This window comes from Corylus avellana, chromosome 2 (assembly GCF_965113065.1).
Source record: "Corylus avellana chromosome 2, dhCorAvel1.hap1.2, whole genome shotgun sequence".
In the NCBI taxonomy this organism is placed as follows: domain Eukaryota; kingdom Viridiplantae; phylum Streptophyta; class Magnoliopsida; order Fagales; family Betulaceae; genus Corylus; species Corylus avellana.
In genome coordinates, this window is record NC_142491.1 from 3,500,685 (window position 1) to 3,520,393 (window position 19,709).

The 19,709-nt window shown below is 36.4% G+C and overlaps 2 protein-coding genes across 5 annotated transcripts; one reads left to right on the plus strand and one right to left on the minus strand.

Moving 5' to 3' along the window:
* Positions 1-524: 524 nt before the first annotated feature.
* LOC132167248 (F-box protein At3g07870) lies at positions 525-6,847 on the plus strand. Of its 4 annotated transcripts, XM_059578159.2 has the most exons (4): positions 525-777; positions 1,337-2,593; positions 2,668-2,713; positions 6,471-6,612. In XM_059578159.2, the coding sequence occupies exons 2-4, from the start codon at positions 1,377-1,379 to the stop codon at positions 6,477-6,479; spliced, it is 1,272 nt and encodes a 423-aa protein (XP_059434142.1). In that variant the 5' UTR covers positions 525-777; positions 1,337-1,376; the 3' UTR covers positions 6,480-6,612. The 4 variants fall into 4 exon arrangements, with proteins under 4 accessions (XP_059434142.1, XP_059434138.1, XP_059434139.1 ...); XM_059578155.2 differs by having other exon boundaries at positions 526-777; positions 1,337-2,713; positions 6,471-6,847; XM_059578156.2 differs by having other exon boundaries at positions 526-777; positions 1,350-2,713; positions 6,471-6,847.
* Positions 6,848-9,223: 2,376 nt separating this feature from the next.
* On the minus strand, positions 9,224-18,621 carry CHIP (carboxyl terminus of HSC70-interacting protein). The gene is made up of 8 exons (XM_059573433.2): positions 18,378-18,621; positions 18,116-18,183; positions 17,930-17,993; positions 11,965-12,036; positions 10,199-10,332; positions 9,935-10,088; positions 9,719-9,829; positions 9,224-9,620 (listed from the first exon to the last, which is right to left on the minus strand). Exons 1-8 carry the CDS (start codon positions 18,615-18,617, stop codon positions 9,495-9,497), a joined length of 969 nt encoding a protein of 322 aa, XP_059429416.2. The 5' UTR covers positions 18,618-18,621; the 3' UTR covers positions 9,224-9,494.
* Between the last annotated feature and the right edge of the window lie 1,088 nt (positions 18,622-19,709).

Genomic DNA, 19,709 nt, shown 5'->3' on the forward strand with positions numbered 1-19,709 from the left:
AAAAATTCTTTTTTCGAACGGACAAAGTTTTCCTCCAAACTGGGTTAGAGAAATTTTCTTTAACCTAATCTATAAAAGTGACATGTGTCCCTTGAACATGTGAGATGCACATATTTTTTTAATAGCAGGGACAAAGTTGAAATAAATTTTATTAAAAACGCATGTGCATCTCACATGTTATTAAAAAAATTGATATATGTTACTTTTATAGATTAGATTGAAGAAAATTCTTCTAACTTAATTTAAATGAAATCTTTATCATTCTCAAACGTAATCCCAAACAGGCTTTAAGCTTTCTTCCGGTGTAATTAAATTTGATTTTACTCGACAGTTTCATCATCTAATTTCATGACATTGGAGGGATTTTGGCACTGCCACGTCAGCACCAGATGGGTCTAACCATCCCTCGTGGCACGTGGTGATTGGAATGGCGCGGACCAGCAGGAAGGAGTGATGCAAATATTTGCATATTTTTTTTTTATTTATTTTTTTTTCCGCATTAGAGGAACTCTTGTAATTATCTCAAAACCCATTTTCTTTTCTTCTTCTACTGCTTTTTCTCACCTGAGACAGAAATCTTCCCTGCCCGCTGCCCACTGCCCGGCCATGGCTTCACCATAACCGCCGAGCTTCCGCCACCTTTTTGAGAGCCGTGGTGAGCGAGAGATGTGGCCTCCATGCCGGAACCGCCAGCTGTCATCCTTCACCGGCTGCCGTTCGCGTCAGCTCTCGTGAAAGCCGCCACAGCCGCCTCCGCCTCCGGTTATGACCGTTTAGGTAACTCTCTAAATCTCTTAAACGCTCCATTTTTTCTGCTTAGATGTGCTGGTTTCTGGTTAAAGTTGATGAAAGCATGAACCTTTTGTTGACGATAGAGATGAAGACTCAAAACTAGCAGAGGAGATTCATCCATGAGAGAGATAATGATGACATCGATAATGCACATTTCAAAATGAAAATGACTTGTATAGTTGATGATAAATGTAGATTCAAAATCAAACTTTTGTGATCTTTAAGTGTTGTATATAACAGATAACTCATCCGGTGGAGGCAGAGAGAGGAGAAATACGATTTTCAAATTATAGTTTCGTTTACTTTTTTCTTATCTTTGCTGCTAAAAGTTGGAGTTTGAAAGGTTTGAGAACTGATTGAGTCAACAGTTAGATGGGCTGGCAATTTTTGTGGATTTATTAAGCATTTCAGCTGAGGCCTAGTTTGATTGTCGTTTTTTTGTTGCTCCCTTTCTCTCTAACCCACGATTTTTAGAAATAAAGCCCATTTTTTTTTGTTTTTTGTTGTTTTTAGTGTTCTAAATGAAATGGTTCTCACTTCTCAGTTAATACAACCAGAAACATCGTCAAAAAGTTCTGAACGATATGACGTTTTTCTTCCACTACTTCATCCTCAATCATCTCTCAAGGAAAATCTCAAGAAGAAGAAGAAGAAGAGGAAGAAGATCATTGCGACCGGTCTCCCAATCTACAAAAGAACCATCATCATCAGCATCAGCAGCATGCACAACCATAATGGACCTCCCAGGCCCTATCCTCATCGACATTCTCTCAAGGCTGCCGTTCAAGTCAATCTTGGTCTCCAGGTGCATATGTACAACTTGGCGCATTTTAGTCTCAGACCCTCTTTTCGCTTCTATGCACTGCGCAAGAGCTCCAACCCTTGAGCTCTTGCTCCACCCCAAAGGCGTCGGTTGTCCCTCTGCAACCCTTCACTGGGTTGATCTTGATTGCATTTTCAAAACTGCTCCTCCTGATGATCGAAACGAGCAGCGCAAAACCAAGCTTAATAGCAAATTTTATCTTCCACTTCCGGGTTGTAACATTGAGAGGAAGTGCCTTAAAGTAAACACTAGTAGCCGTCGTAGTAGTTTCATGGACTACTATGGTATTGTGAATTCATGTAATGGTTTGCTCTGTTTGAGCAAGCCCATATATAACGATCCTCATATTATATGCAATCCTGTTACTGGTGAGTATATAAGTATTCCCAAGTCTGAAGAGGATGTCATGTTTTGTGGTCCTGTTATTCCGGGGTTTGGTTATTGTCGGAGGAGTAACAAGTACAAGGTTTTGAGATTGGTATGTCGGCCTGAAAATATGTTTCAGACTATGGCTGAGGTGTATACAGTTGGAACAGCGTCATGGAGGAGCATTGGATGTGCTCCATTTGACCTTGGTTTGTTTACAACGTATCTGAATGGAGTGGTTCATTGGGTAAGTGATACTGCGAACGGTCCGGCTGTTATAGTGGCTTTTGACTTTGAGGAAGAACAATTCAGTGTGATCTCATTGCCTCCTCACTTTGGGGAGACACACAAAGAAAAAGAAAATTTGCACAATATGAATATGGGAGTATTAGGAGGTTGTCTTTCTGTATGTGATGTCACTTTTTGGGATCATTTTGATATATGGGTGATGAAGGAGTATGGTGACCCAACATCTTGGACTAAAGAGCATGTTATATGTGCGCACTCTGGTTGCCACCATCGGCCAATAAAGTTCCTGGAGAATGGAGATATATTGATGATATATAACAAGGTGGAGTTGGTTGCATATAGTCCTGTCGAAGGATATTTCAGGTATCTTAAAATTGATGGGGTTCTGGCTGTGTTTGAAGCAATTACCCATGTACCAAGTTTCGTCCCACTTGCAGATGCTGTAGCGGGAGATCATCTGAATGTGCAAACGATAAAAGCAAGGTACTACAAATTTGAGTTTTTCCAAGCTAATTAAATGATATCTTACAGTATTGGATGGTTCTCTGTACTTAATTTGGTACAAAGCATATTCTCTCAAATTATTAAACATTAAGGGTTTTGGGAGTGAATTAGCTTTTCTGCAACAAGTCTACTTTGATTCTAATTTTTTGCTTGAGTGTGCTGCGCATGCATTTGAGACGTGATATGAATTTTTGTGTGATAAATTTCATTAAGTGAGTTAATGAAAATATTTGGCAGCAACATGATTTGGATGTATTTTCTAAAGGCTCATTGCTATGCTATTGGAAATTATATTTTTGTGAGATTGTTGATTGTGATGATTAAACACCAAAAATTAAAAAGTTTTCATTTTCTTAAATTTATTCTTGTTTTGATAGAGGTTTTACCAAATCAAACTGCAGGTTATATATTGTATCATCTTTCCTCAGATTGATGTTAATGAGTCCATCCTTTTGTGTGTATAAATTCCTAATTCATGTCTTCTATTCACAAAATGCCTTATAATTGGTGTTGTGGATAATATTGATTTATAGTGGATGTTATCAATGAGACTCAACCTAGTTGTTATTCTAGGAGTAATAAGAAATTATCTTTAATTTTGAATAAGAAAAAAGTTTTTATTGCTTGAAGCTGATTGGAGGGAATACCATTGATTCGCTAGGGCCTTGTTCAGCTCTTCATTTCCCTTCTCCCTCTCCCTCCCCTCTCTGGTTGCTGATAGCTAATTTGTCACTCCTCTCTCTTATCATTCATTGGAAATTCAAAGGTTAAATGCATCCTTCTTGCTTCACCAAAGATTTTTTGTATTTTTTTTTTTTTTATTTCAACTTGTCAATAAAAAGGTGAACTTTCATGATCTTGAACTAAACTGAAGGGATGGAGCAAGAATTTTGCCATAATCAACTATGACATGTTATCTCTTGATTTCATAATGAAGATAAGTGTTGTGGATTTCGGGGAAGTTGGAGGATGCTGGTTGGCTATATGTGTTATGAATATAAGTGTTTAGCTTGTAGTTTTTATATTGGTAGCTATGTGATTAGCTCAATCGGTTGGGAATCACGCTTAATGAAGCAGAGTTCACTAATTCCCCATTCTTTCCTTGGGGTCAGAAACCTTATTAAAAAAAAAAAAAAATTCACTAAGCTAGACAGATTAAGAAGTTCCTGAGCTCCTTTAACCCTGGCCCCCGTCTCTTTTTTGATTGAACCCGGTGTACCTTTGTTACCCTTACGACTTGATTCAATTGCAGAGAACAACTCTGAAACCTCCTGTTCAAAACTTTCATAAGAAATCTGCAAAAAATTTTCTATCCCATACATGTGTATCTTAACCCAGTGATCTAAGAGGTGCATTCACAGAACAACACCAGTGCATCCATATGCACCCTCTAAACGGGAAGAGAAAACTGTAGTAGCTGGACAGGTGGGCTCAGGCTCAGCTAAGATGGTACACTCAGAAAAATTAAGCTTATCCTTACCAGGACTAAAGCTAGACCCATCCTAAACTTCTGACTAAGCCAAACTGTCATTTCTCTCGGCTTCATAGAGAGCCCTCTAGAGGAAGCAGCCAAAGGGAAAAAATTACTGTCGACATCCGCGAGAGGAAACAAAATGGAGGAAAGTGATGTGGGGGTATATGACAAGTGGAACAAAACTCTTGGCCCGTCACTGGTGGAGAAGACCCATCCACCGGTGAGGTAGTGGCCATACTCGCCTTTAGGTGGGTGTCTCTCTTGTATACTTTTCGTGTACGAGGACATTGCCCTTTTCTCTCAATAAAACTATTACTCATCTAAAATGTTTTCATAGAGATGTCGTGATGGGTTGGACTTAGCACTGTAACAGAAAAGTGATAAAATTGTGGAAATGATATAGTGCAGATGCTCTGGTTTCAAAATTTGTTGCAGAGCCATTTTGGTTGCAGTACTGTAGATGGTATCTATTGTTATGGTTTTACGCGGAGGCTTAGGCATGACACAACTTGGTACGGTATTATTCTTTTTTACAAGTAAGGGAAACTTTACATAAAAAAGCGTAAGACGCCCCTAGGTACACACAGTATACACAAGAAGCTCCAAACAAAAACAAGCAAAAGAAAACCCTAGATGAAACAGCAGGAAAAACCCACAAACCCACAACCCGAAAAGCCCTCAAACCCAAAGGGCCAAAACCCTCAAAACACCAAAAGCCCGAATCCCACACAAAGCACTCAACGCTAGAAAGCGTGAGCCTTGCCTTTCCCACGCCTAGAGGACTCTCCCTTAGAATCATAGTTGATGGAGCATTATAAATTCAGAAGCTCCCTTCTACCCTTAACCTTCCGAGGGAGATCCACTTCAGTGTCTTCATACCACTCACACGAATCCCCTTCCAAAGCCCAATCCAAGTGAGTGGCAGGGGGAAAATCACCCTAGGGGGAAAATCTCTGTCCTCCCCATCCCAAAATCACCAAAACCAAATCCAACTTACCACTTCTGGGATTGAACCAAGCTTGTTTCCTTGTCAACTGCACGAGAGGGCTTAGCAATCGACAAGGCTTGGGAGTAATCCAAGCCCACCACTACCGGAGGCATCTGAGGATGAACCACAACAGAAGAAGACGAGGTCTTCACTGGCACCACAACTGGAGACAACCCAACAATACGTTCTACACCAGACCCTTTCGCTGTCGTCTTCAACCCAACCTTACTTTCTTTACAATTTTTCCACTCATTACTATACATCTTAGGAGGAAAGTTTAAATTTACATTCATTTGGTACTAAATGTATTCTCACACCTTGCTCTGAAATTTGAAAAGTTTACTTTGTTCGTGGAACTTTTTTTTATCATTGCCTAGAACTTGAATGGGCCCTTATGAACCAGATCAAGATTATGTTTGTTTCATTTAGTGGGACCGTCTATTATGATGAATCCTAGTCTTGGACAAGCAACAGTTGAGGCAAAAAATTATGATGCTTAGATGATCTTGTACCATTCGATTTGAAACTTTCCTGGCATCATATTTTGTTGTAATTATTTTGGACTTTAAATATTACCATTATATATATATATATATATATTGTCCAATCATTATCTCCTATTGTGTATATGTCTAAAGTGGAGACCTTAAACTTTAGTGTGCTGACTCTTTATTTCCATGCTATGGATTTATTATGATTCCATGTATTGCATATGGCCATCCGGAATGTGTTTCAAACCCTAGTTTATATGTTGCTAGATATCTACCGAACTTTAGACTCTGGCTTCAGATTCTCAAATGCATAACAAATAGTTACGATATTTTATCATTTACCTCTCAGTTTTGGAAAGCACAGTGAAAGCTGTAAAATGTAAAACAATTTCTATATTGCATTTCTTTATGTGCTACTGCTACACCGATGTATACCATTAAGATGATTTTAAATGAAAGAAGTTTGAACACATTGGCATCAGCTTTACAAAGTGAAATGGTTCAATACTTTTGCTAATCTGCTATGTATTCCCACTATGTCTGAGCTTGATGAAGCCAACAGTTTTGGTGGCATCCTGGTGGTATATAAAGTTTAAAACAGAGACAAAGAAAAGGGTGATAAAGAGAGTGGCCATTCAAGCAAGTAACCTTGTGGCTGGAATGCAGAATTAGTATTTGAGAGTTCTTAATTAGAAGTACTTTTGAATCTATTCTTAGCTAGAAGATTAAATTGACATTGTTTGAATGTCTGTTTTTCTAACATTACGTTGTATGTTCTCTCAGTTGTTCTGAAGGTGAAGGTGAATCTTCGGAAGGGACCGAAACTCTTTTTCTCGTTGAACAAGGCAAGCCAAGAAGTGCATCAAAATCAACTTCATTTTGGCCAGTTGGTGATGGAGAATAGGTAATATGTTTTGATGTTGCAGAGGATGAGATTTTGACCTAATACCTGCTTTGATGTGAAGAATCTTTTCATGTTGAGCTCAAAGCTTTGAAAACTTTTGTGCATATACTTCGTAGCACTGAGGTTTCTGTTTTCTCAGCTTAGTTGCATATATTAGCTTCTGTTACATAGCCTTTGGTGTTTGTAAGGAAAGGATAGAGTTGGGCTTCATACAGTTTGTTCAAAAATCCTAGTTTTCTTGCTGTTTGTTTCTCTAGTTTCTAATCTAAACTACTTTCTCTCCCTTTTTTTTTTCCTCTCAATTTACACTTCTGAACTTTCAATTTTAATCAATTTACCTCCGCCGTTAGTTTTAGCCGTTAACTTCTAACAGAAAAGACCAAATTACCCTTTGATTTTTGTTTTTGTTTTTTTTTTTTGTTTTTGTGTAAAGAAGTGAGAGTTAGTGTAACATTATTTAAAATAATAATAATAATAATAATAATAGTAAGGGAAAACTTCACTATAGACTCCTAAATTATCGCGCATTTTGAGAAGACTTCTTCAAAATTTAAAAACTTTCAATTTACACTCCTGAACTTGCAATACCAACTTAATATGTGCAATTCATTTCTTCCCTGATTAGTGAACAAGTATCTTCACCAAGTTATATACTCTTATTAGAAAGAAAAAAAAAAAAATAGAAAAGATTATATACACTCTTTATCGAAGGGTGTTGCACCTTTTTTTTTTTTTTTTTTTTTTTTTTTTTTTTTAATAAAAAATGGTAGGTAGGGGAAACCAATTGTGGCTATCATATGTAGGCGTGACTATAGTAGCACATACTAGCTAGGAGCCACACAGGAGGAGGTCTAGATGGTGGGAACCGCAGGCGCTCCCTCAAGTCGTATTGAGCTATAGCCTCTTGATCTAGCCCTACCATAGCCTGATCCAGCCCCATTAAGGGTGTTACACTTCTTAATTGCATATTTTCACTCTCCTGCCCAACATCTTATAAAGCCCAGTGTACTAATTAAACTTATGGAAATATAAGTAAGGAGGAGTACTACACATTCCAAATTTGTTTCCTAAAAGTTGGTTCCCAAATGATGTGTCATTTTTTCATGAGATTTATTATTTTGGAAAGTGTGTCACCAACTCATGAGATGGTGACACATTATTTGGGAACCAACTTTTGGGAAACAAATTTGGGATATGTAGCATTTCTCATATGTAAGACTTGCAAGGGTTTGATTTGGTATGTTAAATAACGAGTTGCCAAAAGTTTAAGTTAATCGGAAAGAGTTTATTCAGTTAGTTAATAAATATTCTAACACGCTTCCTTACAAGCGGGAGTAGACAACACATGGACTATTTTAATTGAAATGTGGGCTAAATTGTGAGAATTAGCCCCAAGTAATTGTCTTATTGAGAGAGAAAATCAGAAAATTAAAGAATCTGCTAATATTGGCAAAACTACCACTGCTATTAACCAATGAAGTAATTGGTGGTAAAAACAAATTACACTTGGGAAAAAATAGTTATATAAACAAAAAGTTTGTTTCAGCCTATGAAAGGAAAGATGGTCCCCAACCCCTCACTTTAGATTTGCTAAAGCAGGTCTACCGGTGTAAGGACAAGTAGAGCAATTTGGGAATGTCTCTTTGGTGGGCTTGATTTTACCAAAGATGATGAGAAGGTGAATTCCCAATCATTTATGTATTGAGAAGACTGTATCTTGTTGCGCCGATGCAATTTATAAAAGCGCAGGCTAAAACAGGTAAAATCAGAAAGGTTAAGGTTCGACACCTTCGTTTACCAATTATCTTAAAGTTTTAACAAATGGTGATTTGACATAGTTAGAATATTGGAATTTTCTATACTAGGCTTTATTTGTTTTCATTATTAAACCATGTAATCAAATAGTAGGATTTGATTACCAATTTTCTATTATCTCCATCTACCCTAATTTGCCTATAAATAGGAGCCATCTGTATTGTAAATATCATCAAGTAATAAGATCACAATGTAAACCCTTTGGACAATTTTCAGTGTGGACATAAGCATCTAACGCCAAACCACCTTAAAATCCATCGTCTCCATTTCACATTTCTATCACAAAACTTTGCATTGTAGTACTCGCAATCTTTAATAGACGAGCTTTCTTTTATTACAGTAAAGCTCCCAACCCTCCAAGGCTACCCGTAACACCATTAAAAGGGTTAAAAACATGAGCAGAATAAGAATAACTACTTTCTTACAAGCAAAATGCTCACACCCATGATGGCTCACTCAAGAAACCTCACGGGAATTTATACCAAAACCATTTGTCCAACACACCCAGTCCTCCAGCAAAACTCAAACCCCATCATCCAAATACACCCAAGGGTTTGGTCGTGTCTTTTGCGTATGTTTGCACAAGGACACAAAACTGGGATCACGACGTGTCCAAAATGCTAAAATGACGCCATCTGATTGCATCCCATGCTTTGTGCACACGAGACACAAACCGAGCTCCTCTTCGTATCCTTGTGTTACTAGATTTGATAGGTTGTATTCATACAAAATTTCCCTTCAAACTAGGTTAAAAAATTCATTCAACCCAATCTTTAAAGTTAACATTGATATTATTAGAACATGTAATTCTCGGATGCGATAAAATCTGCAGCACTAGTGTTCTATTTCTTCGAAAATCACCACCCTTTATGGGCGCTCATTACACAATCTGTACAAGCTGGTGAACTGGTTATGAAAATCTATACAATTCAAAAGATGGGAGGGAGGGACCTAAAATATGAGATTATAACAAACACCACTGATGATGCATAGCAATACCCAAATATGAGAAAGGATACTGCAGTCAAGACCACATTATAGTCCAGATGATGTGCACAACTATCACAATTCAGCATCAACTTCAACTTTCAATCTGCCCTGTAGGCCCAACCATGTTTATCTAGAAATGCTTCAACTGCTTCCTTTATTGCCAAGTTTGGTATCAACTGCGATTGATCAAGCGGTTCACGAGTGATTGGATCAAACGTACCCACCTACAAATCGTGCAAAAAGTTGGATACGGTGGCAAATAGACGAAAGAAGAATGACCAACTCTAAACTGAAACACACTTTATCCAAAAGCAAACATCACCTTCTGAAGATGGTCAAGAATCACTGATCTCTCATATGTAACCCCACTTGGAGTGATGACAGGATCACGGAAAATATCGAGCGTGATTTTACAACAGAGATAGTCCGGCACCTTAGACACACAACCAGTGTTCCCACCACATAATTAAAGTAAAAACTCATCAAACTATATTAAAAAATAAATTAATTAATTAAAGAGAGGTACCAAGAAACTCACCTCTGTTGGCATGTCAGCTTCTGCAGCTTCTCTAAACAGTCTTTTTAGAGCCTCTAATTGTTCCAAGTGGGAAGTAGCAGATTCGTCCACAAAACCTTCCAATTCAGAATTCTCTAGCACGTGCTTTTCTTCAAGAGCGGTCTCACAAGCTTCTCTGAGACGAACAACAATTTTATCCAAAAGTAAGCAACAAACATGCAAAAACTACTCATAAAAGGGTAACCGTTTACAACATCATAGGTGAAACTCACTGGGAAAACATACTTCAAGCTTTGCAATTCCCATGTACGTGTTAAGTATGCATTCTCCCACTCCATGTATTTTGCTTTTGCGAGTTCCTGCCAGATCTCGTCCACCATGTAGCTCTTAGGGTTGGCACCTCTTCCAAGATCTAAAGCCTATACAAGAAAATTTATTAGATATGATGCTTTTTTGATGAATAATAATTTATTGAAGAAGAAAAGCTCGCTTACACGAAAAGTATACAAGAGAAGCGACCACCCTATTGATGTCGAAAATCTAAAAAGTTTAACAAAATCTACAAGATTAGAGGAGAAATTAGGAACAAAAGTAACAGCCCACTCTAAAAGGGAGCTGGAAAGAAGCTTTTTTTTTTGATAAGTAGGTAGCTGGAAAGAAGCTTTTAATTGCAACACATTAGACTTACAGTCCTCGAAAAGACATCTATTTCTTTCTCCAAATGCTCCACATAAGTAAAACAGGGATGACTTTCCAAATGGCCTATGTGGATTGTCTCAACCCTGCGTCTTCCAACATTAAAGTAACTCAAGAATATTGCCCGCCATGGCCCACGAGGCTCCAAATAAAATGAGAACCAAGTGCCATATCTTGCAAGTAAACTCGTAATGGATGAGAAGTTGTCGCTCTTCTTACAAAGACAAGACTTGACAAGGCTAAGACCCCGCCTCCTAAGGTTGTAAATTGTATGGATTTTACCCAAAGCTGCCGTTCAAGTGAAAAAAGCAATACGAGGTGGAGCCTTAACCTTCAAAACGGTCTTCCAAAGAAAAGAGGAAGACTCCCAATTGTAACGAATTGTAATAGCTCTTCACTTCAAACTTGTGAAAACATGGAACATTACTCCACCAAATACTCCTCCAAGGAAAGGATCACTTCTAAGGGAAATCAAGACATTATAGAATGATCCAACGTCAAACAGCCCTCTGTTGGAAGGGGCCCAACAAAGCTTATCTTCACCCTCCCGTCTCAAACTGCCACTATGTGTTGTACTGGTCTAAATGCTTGATATCTAATTTTGATAAGCACATAGAAATCCAATACAAATAATGAAATAGAAGAAAGATCAAGGAAAGTACAGGGCTATGCCTTGGTAAAACCATTCTAGAAGCAACTCATCAGGAAGGCCACTATATATGAATTTGGAATTAGCCTAGAAGGGGGAATCTATAAAAGATTATAAAAGGTAAAACACAGTTTTGCTTAATTGAGCGGTTGATATGTGTAGGATGCCACATCTATTATAACATTACAAATTGCCTCAAATCTGGTGGAATTTTGGTAAGCAATGTAATTACCGTCTACCTCACCATATGGTGATTTCTCCAAAATTTTTGAGTTTAGATTACATGCATTATTTCTTTATCAACATTCAGTTATCCCACCCTAGAACATAAAGTCACACATACTAAAATAAGATTCAAAAGATGCTATACAAAAATCCAAAAGAAAATAGTAACAACCATAATGAGGTACAAAAACATAAAATACAATGCAAAAGAAATAAAAAAGTAAAATCACATTACTTGCAGTAACAACCTCAAAGGCAAAAGGCTTCAACAGAAACAGTAATAAAAATAGAATTTATGGATGGGATGTTGTATCTGTCCTATGAGTCCATGGTTAAACCACATGTAAAAAGGTTGAACAAAACTTAATCCAAAAGGTTCACTACAATCCCAATGCTTACCAACAGAGACAAATCATAGCGTCAACAGCGGCTGAGAAAAAAATAAAATAAAATAACATTCCAGGATGAAAATACTCCATACCTTCTGCAGTTCTTTGACTCCTTCAACATATTCCAGCCTCTCAAGCAATGCAAGTCCCAACATATAATGAGCCTGTCATATTCAATAACCTCTTTGAGATCATAATGACTCAATACAGAAAAGTAGCTTAATGCTAAATTAAAAAAATAATAATAATTAAACCCAACAGCAAGTACTCTTTATACTAATAAGCTAAATAAACATAAAGCAATGTTCTTATGAAGATGGTTTGTCCAACCAATACTTGTAGTAAGATGTTTACAATCTTCTTATTAGTCATTATACAACCCAGTAACATCCAAGAAGGAGTGGATACAGTAAGAACGCAAATTGCCATCAAGGGCAAACTCACAACAAAGAGAGATATATAAACACAAAGCATCTGAAATGAAGCTGTGCTCTAAAATTGCAATTAAGTAGGAAGTTCTCAATTAAGTGGTTTCCTATATGTTTTGGCATCAAACCACTATTCTTCTCTTTACCCACCTAGAAAAAGAAAAGGCCTTCTCTCTCATGCGATTTGTTTTGCAAGAAAATAAAGCCCACGCCTACCCGAGGATCATGAACTCATAGTTAGGAGTACGGTATTTATTTCTAAGATTGCTTTTCAACTGGAACAACAATTGCTTTCCCTTTGCTTGCCAACATATTTGCTGCTTAATTTCTTAAATTTTTAATTAGAAATTAGGCTGTGTTTTTCTCAGTGTTTCTATTGAATACCATATGCAATTGTGCCAAAAAACACCCAAGTTTGAACAGCCAAAAAATGGCTAATCTCAGATAACATTGCTAAAGTGAGTGTGTGAAAACTCAGGCACAGAAGAAACTGGAGAGGATCATAATGGAATCCCACAACGGACCTAATAAGTAAAACCCATTAAGCTCTCCGCCACCTTATGATCTTATCATCCTTCAGAAAAGGGGCAAACACTCCCTCACACATGCACATAAAACCCATGACAACACTCTTATGCAGCATTATTCTATCCAATTCAGACTGGCTTTGTTTGATAACATTATTTCCTTCTCTCTTTTGTTTTCTCTTTCATAAAAAAAACATTAACAATTCAAAACACAAAACACTCAAAACTACTTTTACCTTTATGTCACATCAAAATACTTTTTCAAACAAAAAGCAAAAAGCACCCTCTAAAAAGCATTACCAACGGAGCCATGCCCGTGTGTGAGTCTCGAATGTAAAGGACATGACAACCATCCTCCATGTCCTATCATCTTCTATAGCATGTGCCTGTCACAATTTCCACAGCATGATCCTACAATCCTTTACAAACGGATAAAAGGATTCTGAAATTAAATACATCCATACATGGAGACACAAACAAACACACATTCAAGTAGCCATATGCCCTCCTCTACAGGATGATCCTATCATCCTTTACAACAGGGAGAGAACTGCAAAATTTAAAAATGCACACACATACAAAAGCCATGTCAACACTGCTGTAGAGCATAATCCTGTCATTCTCCATGGCATGATCATATCATCCTTTATAATCCTGTAGAGCATGATCACACTGTAGAGCATAATCCTGTCATTCTCCAGGCGGGTAAGGCCAATGGGGTGAAGGGGCAATCTCCAAATTTACAAAAACACATGGGTAAAAGCTATGGAAACCCTCCACAGGATCATCCTATCATTGTCAGACATGCAGGCAGACTAGCACATGATCCTATCATCTACAAGAAAGGAACTTCAAACTCACAAAAGACACATGTTTGCATGTGCGAAAAAGCCAATGAGACAACCCTATCATTTCACACATATAGACACACACATGATTCTACCATCCATTTACAAAAACGGAAAAGAAACTCTACAATAACAGACAGAGCATGATGCAATCATCCCCTCTATCACACATACACCCCTATATGCATCGCAAGATGAAAAGGAAGCCTCCATTTGTGTTTATTAACTATCCCTCAAGTCTCAAGACAAGAAGAAGAAAAACAAGAGGAGCCCAAGCTAGCCAACCAATCATGGATACATCACTACGTCTAATTTTTGCAAACAAGGCACAGGGAAACCTACATAGGAACTCAGAACCTAATCCAAGAACAGACATACAAAATTAAGGTAAAGATAGGCCTCCTATACAGCTGCAAATTACACACTTCACACACACATAACTATGATTATAACAATATATGTAAATATAAACAAACATAGAAGATCTACCATTAAGATGCAAACATCTTGAAAACTAAAAACTAGATGTAGGCATAACTATCTGTTGGGAAAAAGAAAATCTTAGTCTTGATCAGTCCAACACTTGTATCTAACTGTTAGAAGAGTTATTAGGGTTAGTAAGTTATTAGGGTTTGAGGGTTGTTTGGTCATTGTGATATTTCCCTAATCCTCTATATTATGATGTTTTCTTCAAAGCCAACGTTTCTTAGAGGAAACAAAGGAAACACTTGTGTTTTAGATACCTAATCAAAGAGACCCTAAGTTCTTAGCAGAGCTTTTAAGCCAAAGATCTAAATTTCTATTGATAATAAAATTCAAGTCATGTTAAAAAGATGTCATAACCTCTACTTATAAGAGGATTGAACCCTAAAACCTAGAATTACAAAAAGTACACACTATGCAAATCTTGATGATTTATAAAGAAGCATAGCTTCTTCAAAATTACAGATTGGAAATCTTCACATAATGAAATAGTTTTTTGGTGAACTAGAATACCATTTGCAAATCTAATTAATCAGATCACTACCTTTGATGCTTGATTGTGGTGTTTCAGATAGGAGTAACTGATATTTTAAGTTTGAAAATATGTGGCTAAAGTCAGAGGGCTTTGTGGATTAGGTGAAAACTTGGTGAATGTCTTACAGTTTTCAGGGATCCCCTAGTTTTGTGCTGGAGCGCAAGTTGAGAGCCTTAAAAATAGATTGGAAAAAATAGAATGAAGAGATTTTTGGAAAAGTGGGAAGCAGAAAAATGATCTTTTCCATGGAATCCATGAGCTTGATATTATTGCATAGGAAATATCTTTAACTGAGGAAAGGCTCAGAAAGTAATTGCTAGGGACTTGGAGAGGCTTATTCTTCTCAAAGAAGTGAGTTGAAGGCAGTAGTCAAGGGATCTATAGTTGAGGGAGGAAAAGAAGAACACTAAATTTTTCCACCAGGTGGCAAAATAGAAGAAACATTATTGTGGATTCTTTAGTTGTCAATGGGTCCATGTCTTCAGATTCTACATAAATAAGGGAGCATATTGAGCAATTCTATAAGCAGATTTATTTTGAACAATTATGTTGGAGGCCAAAATTGGATGGCCTTTTTTTCAATTCCATTGGCGCTGATGAGGGTTCTTGGTTGGAAAGAGCTTTTGAGGAGAGTAAGGTGTTTGAGGTGGGGAGAGTCCTAAATGAAGACAAGGCCCCAGGCCTTGGGCCTGATGGTTATTTCATGGCATTTTTTCAGACTTGTTGGGAGGTCATTAAAGAGGATATCATGGATGTTTTTAAGGAGTTTCATATTTGAGGGAAATTTGAGAAGAGCATCAATGAAACTTTTGTTTTCCTTATCTCCAAGAAAGTCCGTGTTGGGATATTAAGGCCTTATGTCCTATTAGTTTTAATGGGTGGTGTTTATAAATCATCTCTAATGTCCTAGTGAACAGGTTGACAACAGTGTTGGAGAAGATTATTTCCAATTCTCAGAATGAATTCATTAAGGGGAGATAGATTCTTGATTTAGTTATGGTAGCTAATAAATGTCTTGATAATGATAATTGAATTAGATTAAGGAAACCTGGTGTGCTATGTAAATTGGATTTAGAAAAAGCCTATGATTCTGTTAATTGCGAGATTTTGCTATATTTGTTGAAGAGGTGTGGTGGGGAGAAATGGAGAGCTTAGATAGCTCATTGTATTTCTACGGTGCGTTTCTCCATTCTTATTAATGGTTTTCCCTCTGGATTCTTTAGTAGTTCTTACAGATTGAGACAGATGATCCTTTATCCCCTCTATTGTTTGTGGTAGTAGGATGATGTCTGCCACAGTGGAATGTTTTGAAGCGATTTTGGGGTTGAAGATTAACTTAGCCAAATCAAAGTTAGTTCCTATTGGAGATGTGGTAGATGTAGAAGGTTTGACTCGTCTTCTTGGTTGTAGGGTGGCATCATTTGATGTTGGTCACTACTTCATTGTGAGGTTGCAAGAGAATTATAGAGTTTGCTTTTCCAGTCATTTAGTGTTGCACGAGTTATGCCTCGAAGGGCAAGAAAATTGTTTGTGAGTTGAAAAGGACAATTAGGATGCCATACTACTTTGGAAATGTGGAGGTTGGCTCCTTTGTGTTTATTGTGGTGTATTTGGAGAGAGCGGAATGCAAAGAGCTTTGAAAATCGTGAGACTACGATGTTAGATTTGAAGAAGATGTTTCAATCCCTTTATACATGGATAGTAGCGTTTAATAGCTTGTCTATTTCCAATTTCTTTGAGTTTTTGGAATTTTGTCCTTTTTCTATACTTTAGGGGTTCTCTTGTAACTTTTTGTATACTAGGGTTGCGCCCCTCTATGCTTCTAATGGATTTGAATTACTTACAATTTTTTTTTAAATAAAAAAACTCTATTAGCTTGAGACAAGGCGGTGAGGATAAAATGTTGGATCCCTTCCAAAAGGCGAAAGTTTGAAGTAAGGTCCTTTTATTATGTGTTGTCCATTCCTACTAGTTCCTCATTTCTTTGGAAGAGTATTTGGAGAGCTAAGGCTTCTTTGACAATAACATTCTTTGTGTGGACGACGGCACTAGGGAAGATGGGATAACCCGAGGAAGAGTAATGTCATAGTGGTAGATTGTTGTTATATGGGTAAGAAGAGTGGGGAATCCATAAATCATCTTCTTCCTCACTCCGAAGTGACAAGAGATTTACGGGTTTCAATTTTCTGTCTTTTGGATGTAGAATGGGTCATGCCTAGAAGAAGGGAAATAAAGTTGTTGGCAAGTTGCAAAAGTCAGCTGGAAAGCCATAACATTTTAAAAGTTTGGAGGATGACACCTTTGTGCTTAATGTGGTGCATTTAGGAGAGTGGAATGCGAGCTTTGAAGATCGTGAGATTTCGGTGGTAAAGCTAAAGAACATTATGTTCAAATCCCTTTATATACGGATAGCGGCATACAATAGTATGCATTTTTCTAGTTTTTCTGATTTTTTTATTTTTTTATTTTTTTATTTTGTTCTTCTTTTTCTCCCTATTAGTTTTTCTAATTCTTGTATACTTCATGTATACTAGGGTTGTGCCCGATGTGCTTTTTAATGAGATTGAATTAATTATCAAAAAACAAAAAAAGCCACAAAAGCAAAACTGCTAAAGTACAGTACATGTTGTCCAAAAAACCAAGCAGGAGCTAGAGTTAATAGAAACCCCTAAGAAAATGCTCCGTCCCAAAAGTTTGAACACATCAATGCATCCACTCAAAAGTAAAAATTCTAGACTTTATCCGCACCCATTGCAGATAATAGAGTGAGCTTAGAGAAATCCCAGAAAAGAACTGAATAAGCATATGTAGTTTATCTCAAAATTAGGGTCTGGAAATCAGTAAACTAGAAGATAAATAATACATAGGAAGCTATATATCCTATATAATTACTCGAAACATCTCAAAGCATATATAGTTTAACCTAAATCCGGAATAAATATTTAACATTACTCAAACAAGTGCTAATATGTCCACAAAGACGGCACATTTAATTAGAACAGAATAGTAATGAATTTGTATATCAAAATCAACTTCCAACTGTCAGAAAATATAATTAAAGAGCCTATAGAGAAGAGAAAATATGATGAATGAGGGATTGACCCCATTAGCAATACATTTTTCACTAGACATTTGGTCTTTCATGATTGAAATTTACCAAAAAGGAAGAAACAACCGTGATTGACAAGTTAAAAAAGAGAAAAATTGGAAAGTTGTTAAACGAACAAATTTCAGACCTTGACAGAATTGTTGTCAAGCTCAATAGCTCTCCGACAGTCCTCCTCAACTTTTGGCCAATCACTACAAAGATAATACAAACAACCCAGTCAAAGCACGAAATTAAAACACATAAAGAGATAAAAACTAACGAAATAGCAAGAGAAAGAGGGATGAAACTGAAAAGGGTATGTGACCGTACATACTTCCGCTTGCGATGACACAAAGCACGATTCGTCCAATAAACAGGAACATTGGGGCATAGCGTAATTGCCTTCAAATCGAACCAAACCACCCAAAAAAATAAAATCAATAAACAAATTGAAAAGCAAAACGAAACCAAGAACAAAGATTGAAAAAAAAAAAAAAATGCATAGAAACCCACAAATAGATTAATCATCCAAGACCAAGAACAAGGACAGAATCAGCCAAAACAAACCAAACCCATTAATATTAAAAAATATATACCTCCGTATAAGCATCAATGGCGGCTCCGAAACGGTCTTTCTTGAAGTAAAAGTTGCCGTCTTGCCTGAGTTGCTCCGCTTGTTTGTTCGCCGTACTCATTTTCTTCTCTCTAGAACTTTCCCTACCTACGCAGTATAGGACTGTACGTATGAAAAGCTGATGAAGAGAAAGAGATACAGACAGTTGCTTTTGAAGGTTACAGAGAAATGAGAATTCAGTGACGTTTGGAGAGAAGACCATTCATTTTTCCATATTGACCCGGAAAATACCCGAAATATATATATATATATATATATATATATATATATATATATAGAGTTCATTAAAGTTTAAAGTTTAATTTTTTTCTTAAAGTTTAAAAATTTTTAATTTAGTGTACTGAAATTCCAATTTGTTTTCAATGTCATCTATCCTTTTTTTTTTTATTATTAAATTTTGTTAAAATTTTCAAAGAATTCTGTTTAAGGGTTCTTTATTAAAAAAAAAAAAAAAAAAAAAATTGCAAAGATTTAGACTTTGGTTAAGATTTAACAGAATTTGCAAAAAATACAATACATGAATCTTTGCAAATTTCTTTTTTATATAAAAAAAATATGAAAATTTTAATAAAATTTAACAAAAAATCCTAACAGATAATGATATTACAAAATTGACAAAGTTTTCCTCCAAATTGAGTTAGAAGAATTTTTTTCAACCTATTCTATAAAAATGACATGTATTCTTTTTTTTAATAACATGTGAGATGCACATAAGTTTGTAATAAAATTTATTATAACTTTATCCTTACTATTAAAAAAACACGTGTATCTCACATATTTAAGGGACACGTGTTATTTTTATAGGGTAGGTTGAAAAAAATTCCTCCAACCCAGTTTGGAGGAAAACTTTAACGACAAAGTTTTCTTCCAAACTGGATTGGAGGAATTTTTTTCAACCTACTCTATAAAAATAACACGTGTCCCTTAAATATGTGAGATGCACGTGTTTTTTTAATAGTAAAGACAAAGTTAGAATAAATTTTATTAAAAATGCATATGCATCTCACATGTTCAAGGACATGTGTCACTTTTATAGGTTAGCTTGAAAAAAAATTCCTCTAACCAGTTTGGAGGAAAACTGTCCTTAAAATTTTCCTCCAAAGTGGGTTGGAGGAATTTTCTTCAACCTATTCTATAAAAGCGACACGTGTCCCTTAAATATGTGAGATACACGTGTTTTTTTAATAGTAAGAACAAAGTTAGAATAAATTTTATTAAAAATATATATGCATCTTACATGTTCAAGAGACACGTGTTACTTTTATAGACTATATTGAAAAAAAAAATTTCTAAC